General features: G+C 46.2%; 3 protein-coding genes across 3 annotated transcripts; all 3 read left to right on the top strand.

Annotated features, from left to right (window-relative positions):
* Positions 1-660: 660 nt before the first annotated feature.
* Positions 661-1,698, top strand: ARB_07434 (uncharacterized protein; the record flags this gene model as incomplete). Its single annotated transcript, XM_003014827.1, has 2 exons — positions 661-1,085; positions 1,257-1,698. Coding segments are annotated over 2 exons (867 nt in total), but the record flags the coding sequence as incomplete, so codon positions are not given.
* Positions 1,699-2,167: 469 nt separating this feature from the next.
* ARB_07433 (uncharacterized protein) lies at positions 2,168-3,146 on the top strand (the record flags this gene model as incomplete). Its single annotated transcript, XM_003014826.1, has 2 exons — positions 2,168-2,558; positions 2,629-3,146. The coding sequence occupies 2 exons, from the start codon at positions 2,168-2,170 to the stop codon at positions 3,144-3,146; spliced, it is 909 nt and encodes a 302-aa protein (XP_003014872.1).
* An 850-nt stretch (positions 3,147-3,996) lies between these two features.
* On the top strand, positions 3,997-6,025 carry ARB_07432 (MFS transporter, putative; the record flags this gene model as incomplete). The annotated part of the gene is made up of 4 exons (XM_003014825.1): positions 3,997-4,450; positions 4,510-5,162; positions 5,219-5,286; positions 5,338-6,025. 4 exons carry the CDS (start codon positions 3,997-3,999, stop codon positions 6,023-6,025), a joined length of 1,863 nt encoding a protein of 620 aa, XP_003014871.1.
* Positions 6,026-6,037: the final 12 nt, after the last annotated feature.

The raw sequence follows: 6,037 nt of genomic DNA, 5'->3' as shown, positions 1-6,037 counted from the left end.
CAGGAAACAGCCTAGGAACACAAAAAAATTTAAATTATTAATTAAAATTTTTTAAAAATCTCTAATTTCTATTAATTATTAGAATAATAATAATTTAATTAATTATATAAAATAGATAATTTAATAATTTATATTCTAGTCTCTATAAAAGTTTTTAATTTTTTTTAAATTTATTAGTTACTATAAGTAAAAAATATAGATAATTAGAAGTTAAAAAATTAAAAATTAAAATAAAAAAAGATAAAGTATAAATAAAATTTAAATTTAAAAGATTTTTATATTAAGTAATTAGTTATAAAAGCTATTATAATACTAAATTAAAAAAAAAATATATTTTTTTTTAATATAGTATATTTATAATATTCTTAGTAGCTACTATATTAATATTATTATTAGTTAGTATTAGTACTTTATTAGTACTTATTAGTATTCGCCACTATATCTCTATGGAAGATAGTAGTGCTGCAAAATATACTTTATCCGCTATGGATTTGCCAGGATCACGTGTTCAGATTACGTAATCACCCCAAAGGAACGTCAGAAAAGCGACGTCGAGGCCGTCAACGAAGCTGAAGGATGGACGATCCAATATCAGCCAAGTTATTATTATATACAGACAGGCGATGAAGACGGGGATGTTTGTGTGATACAGCTGTATAGGGCCTTGCTGACTCACTAGTGAATAGCAACATCTCGGAGATCGGAGCTATGGTTGATATGAAGGAGAAGTATGATACTATCCCGCCGCCTGTTCAGCACCAGCAGGATGGCCAGAAGAGCTCCAAGGCAAAGAACTTTGCCAGACACTGCTTGACAGCCGTGTTTCTGTGCTTGACGGTCTTTGTTGTGCTGCATAAGCCTCACTTCCCGCAGAAGTACATCGATGCTGTGAAGGATGCTGCGTGCTCGAGACATGGCAAGCATACCTCCACCACCACAGATCCAGACAACTCGAAGAAAGTACCCTTTGAAGCACATATTATGAGCAAGTGTCCGGATGCGCAGTCATGTCTGCACGACCTAGTGGTGCCGGCCATGGAGCAGGTTCACCGGAAAGTCGACTTCAAGCTCTCTTTCATCGGATCGTAAGTCTTTCTCATCCCACAGGCTACAACTACTATTCATATACTTATCCACTTATTCAGAGCTTCTAAAGACTCCTCCGCTGTATCCTGCCGCCACGGTCCACCAGAGTGTGTAGGTAACATTCTGATGCTCTGCGCAGCCAACCTTCCGTACCCGCCACGGGTCGCCAGCTCCTCTTCTTCGCCAGAATCCAAGTCCTGCCCCAACTACGAAACAACGCCCGTTGTTCGATATCTGGGTTTCTCCAACTGCATGATATCCGAATACCAAGATATCCCTGACCGCGCTCTAGTCCAGGACTGCGCACTTGAGTACGGAATCAGCTTCAACGCCCTGAACAAGTGTGCTAGTCGCCAGAGCGATGAGGGTGATGAAGCCCGTGATGGCCACGAGGACTGTGACCATGGACCAAGCGGCCTTGCTCTGATGAGGAAGAGCTTCCAGCACAGCGCAAATGTCGGCGTCACAAAGAGCTGTACCGTCAGAGTGGACAATAAGTTTTGGTGTATCCGTGACGGCGGTGAGTGGACGGACTGTGGTGAAGGCAACGAGCGAAGCGATGTCTCTGTCCTAGTCAAGGAGATCGAACGCCTTTGGGACGAACGGAACTAGAAGAGTTTGCTCTTCTTCCTTTTTTTAATTTTTTTTTTGGTTTTTTTCCCTTTTGGTTTATGATGATTGCTACGTGATGATTCGTTTTTCCTTATTTCTTTGGCACTGTTTATATATACTCTACAGCCATTAGTGCTGTTTCCCTGCCTTAATAGCCTAGTCAGGAGCCTGGGGCTTGTACTTGACTCTCTTGTAGTTTAGGATTTGGACTTTATACATAATACCAGTATGTTTACCCTTTTGGACTATTTTGGCAATATAAATATGAGATTTACTGGAAAGCCAGTGAGGTGACGGAACTTCCCGCATCCTATCTAGCCGCCTGCAGTTTGAACTGTCCTATACACTTTACTATGACCATTTTAACTAGCAGCCTACCCAAGCAAACACACGCAACAATCCCTCTTGATATCACCTTGTACCATATCTTGAAAGCAGCTTTGCATTAATATAAATTGGACTATCAAATATGGCTTTTGAATGCATCAAGCCTGAGGATAATAGACTGACTAGTCTTGACAAGGAAGTATATATCCTTGTTCACAAATATCAGGCCATCAAGACACCCAGAACAGTCATCCACCTGTCAAAGACTCCTGGGTACAGGGAGCTCTTTAACCATGTGTTTGAATACCATATTGGCCTGATCAAAACGCGCTCGCAAAGCTTCGAGGATTGCCAAATCACAGTATACGACAAGGCGTTGCTAATACTCACCGACAACGGGAGCAGTCTATCTCACTTCGGAGCCATCGAACTGTTCAAAGATGAGATATTGGGTATCAGGAAGGACGATGATATGGGACGACTGGACGCGTTGTTTAGCAAGAATATTGCTCTGCGCGCTATTCTTGGCCATGGTATGTTCAACATCAGTCGTAGTACACCCATTGAAAGTACAGCAAACACTGACTTTGATGACTTTGATAGTTACTGGATGGAGAAAGGAAACAGCCCTTGACCACGCTCTGACCGATGCCACGACACCTATTTTCGGGAGCAGGCAGACTAATCACCAGCAACAAGGGACGTCTGATCCCTTGACACCGCCTCCTAGTGCTTCCATCCGGGAGTTGGATCAAAGCCTTGCCAATATGTTTATAGCTTTCGCCACGGCTCAGCTTGAACATGCCAGAATTAAGAGCACAAAGACGGCAAAACTCGTGGGTGACAGCGCAGAGAACCTACTTCGTCATCTTCGTGATCATGACCCAACGCACTACATGATCCCCGTATTGAAACAAGCCTCCAGAATGGCCCAGCGCGAGATGGGGGAGGTAAACAGAGGGAAAAAGCGGTCACTTGATATGTCGGACAAGGGAACTGTCGACTACTCAGCCCGCCGTAGTAGCAGTAGCGGTCGGTGTTCAACTTCTGTGGGCAAACCGCGTGTTTCACGCCGACGTCGACGGGGAGTCCGTGGACAGGCCGACTGCTACCGGCCATAGTTGAGGCACTTCACCCCGGGGAAACATACTCCACGGCCTTACGGACGCAACCTACCTGCTTCCCCGAGACAGGGCCAACTAGGAGAGGTTGTCAAATAGACAACTACCGTGTTTCTCTCATGAGTCAGTGATCAACGGAGGGGCGGAATAGTTACGAAATTATGCATGTACGGTGATGGGGTTGATGGAGACACCTTAACATCCGGCTGGAATGGGTAACTTGATGCATGGTAGTTAGGGGGTCCGGCTGCTCATGCGTCACACTGCAGGATGGAGATGATGACGCTCCTGGTGATCAAGTCTGGTGGTTAACTGACTGCTCGGCCCAGCAAATGATAGCGCAAACTAGCATTCCATATCGAATTACTGAGCAATTCTTCCTTCAGTCAGCCTTTTCCCCTTTTTGACTCTGCTTGACTCCTAAACTGTGCCGTGAGCTGAAGACGCCGAACAGCCGAGCAAGTCGCCTCCTCGTCCCTTGGCCCTTTCTGCCTCTAGCCTTCCAATCGCGATGCACACATTGCCCTTTCATTATTAACTTAACCCCGAAATGCGGAGTGCAAGGCCGTGGGCACCAAAAGTGAAGACAGGCAGAGGGATCAACACGGAGTCACATGAGGTGATTCGGGCGAGCTAAAAATATAGAAAGTACGGAGTAGTTAGTTAGTCGAACTAGTTATCAAACCGCCAAAGTATTTATACTATTCTTCACCCCCCATTCAACCGTGAGAGAAGGGGATGTATATCGCGGAGTAGTTGCTGCGCTTCACACGACTGACTGAGCCGGATACGCAGTATCTACGCCGATGAGCCGAACGACCTGCATGGCGGAGCTGGAGGCGATATCAACATGACCAAATCCACTCGACCCTTGGCGATTCCGTCGCACATCGAAGGCACCCGCACCGATGACATTCTCTCTGAGTCAATGCTAACCCCTGGCTCGAGTTCGACGGGCTGGGCAAATGAAGATGTTACCTCTACCAGCCTGTCAGGGCGTGGAGTGGGTTTAAAACGGCTAGAGACAGAAATACCGAACGAAGATGATAGACCGGGCATTTCACCTTCTCGAGAAGATGAAGCCGACGATGAACGAGACCGAGATGATAACGAGTTGGATCGTTCCGGGAATGAACGCTATAGGGATAACCCGGGGCGTGAGGTGGAAGATGACCTCGAGATGGCTTCATATTCGTTGAATTCATATACAATCGAAGAGGAGAGACAAGTTGTGAGGAAATTCGATAGACGATTGACCATGTTCCTGGCATTCCTATATCTGCTATCGTTCCTTGACCGGTCAAGTGAGTCTTTTTTCTTATCCTGGGGTGCCGGTATATGGACTAATCGATGTATGTGGTAGATATTGGAAATGCGCGAATCGCAGGACTTGTGGACGACCTGAACCTTTCTTCCGGCCAGTACGAATGGGCTCTTACAGCCTTTTATATCACCTACATATGCTTCGAATGGATGACTCTGATGTACAAGATCCTTCCAGCGCACATATACATACCCATCTGCGTCTTCTCCTGGGGAGTCCTTGCCTCAATGCAATGTCTAGTTACATCATTCTGGCAGCTCGTCTTCCTGAGAGCTCTGATCGGTGTCTCGGAAGCTGCCTTTTCACCAGGTGTTCCTTTTTTCCTGTCTTTCTTTTACAAGCGTGAAGAACTCGCTTTTCGTACAGGGATGATATTATGCGCTGCTCCCCTAGCGACCTCTTTTGCCGGATCCTTAGCCTGGTTTATCGTATGGGTGAGCGAAAACGGACCAATTGCTCCGTGGCGTGCATTGTTCCTGTACGAAGGGTTTCCCAGCATCATTGTCGCGTTCATTGCCTGGTCTTATATCCCTGATGGTCCCGGAAAGGCAAAATATCTCACACCCAGAGAGCGGAAGGTCGCTAAATTGAGGCTGAAGGCTGGAAAGCCAAAGCATGAGATCAAGAAGACTAGATTTGATTGGGGAGAAGTTGGTAGAACGCTCTGTGATCCTAAGTCTTACCTTACTGCGGTATGTTAATCCAACCGATACCTTCATTATATTGCGTTTTACTAACCTCTGAATAGTTCATGTTTCTCAGCTGCAACGTAGCATTCAGCTCTCTCCCGGTCTTCTTGCCGACAATATTACATGAGTATGTCAGATACCCCTGAGTGCACAAGAGACAACTGCTAACAACATCTAGCATGGGGTACTCAAAGCTCACATCTCAAGCTCTCTCCGCACCTCCTTACCTCTTCGCCTTCGTGGTAGTCCTGATAACTGCGTCTCTGTCAGACCGTCACCGAAGCCGCAGCTTCTACCTCATTATTCTCGCCCTTATCTCATCAGCTACATACCTCACTATAGCCCTCACCGGTTACTTCCACTCCCATCTTCCCACCTCAGTCCATATCCTGATTAGATATGTATGCCTCTACCCCGCTGCAGCTGGTTTCTTCTCCGCCATCACTATCATCATAGCCTGGACCATGGATAATAAACCTGCAGGCGAAGGTAAAGGTACCGGTATGGCTATTCTCAATGTTGTCGGTCAGTGCGGACCCCTGATCGGTACAAGACTGTACCCTGATACCGACGGACCATGGTATATCAAGGGCATGATGGTGTGTTCTTTATTCATGCTCCTAGTTGCAATCCTTGCATTTTCCCTAAGAATCCTACTTCAACGGGAAAACAGGCAGGCCCTAGCTGATGCAGCTGGTATTGCATCGGCGGTTAGAGGAGAAACCGCCCTCGATTGCGAAGAAGATGCTATGCTCCGTACAGAAGAGCGGGACGGAGCAACTGACAGGCTTATGGGACCTGGTATTTCAAAGTCGCCGGCTGCTATGGAGAAGACATCTCGACCTCGATTCGTATATATTATATAAACCTCCCATTTC

This window comes from Trichophyton benhamiae (assembly GCF_000151125.1).
Source record: "Trichophyton benhamiae CBS 112371 chromosome Unknown contix00378_25.r1.exp, whole genome shotgun sequence".
NCBI classification, from domain to species: Eukaryota; Fungi; Ascomycota; class Eurotiomycetes; order Onygenales; family Arthrodermataceae; genus Trichophyton; species Trichophyton benhamiae.
This window is presented reverse-complemented; position numbering and strand designations above follow the sequence as displayed.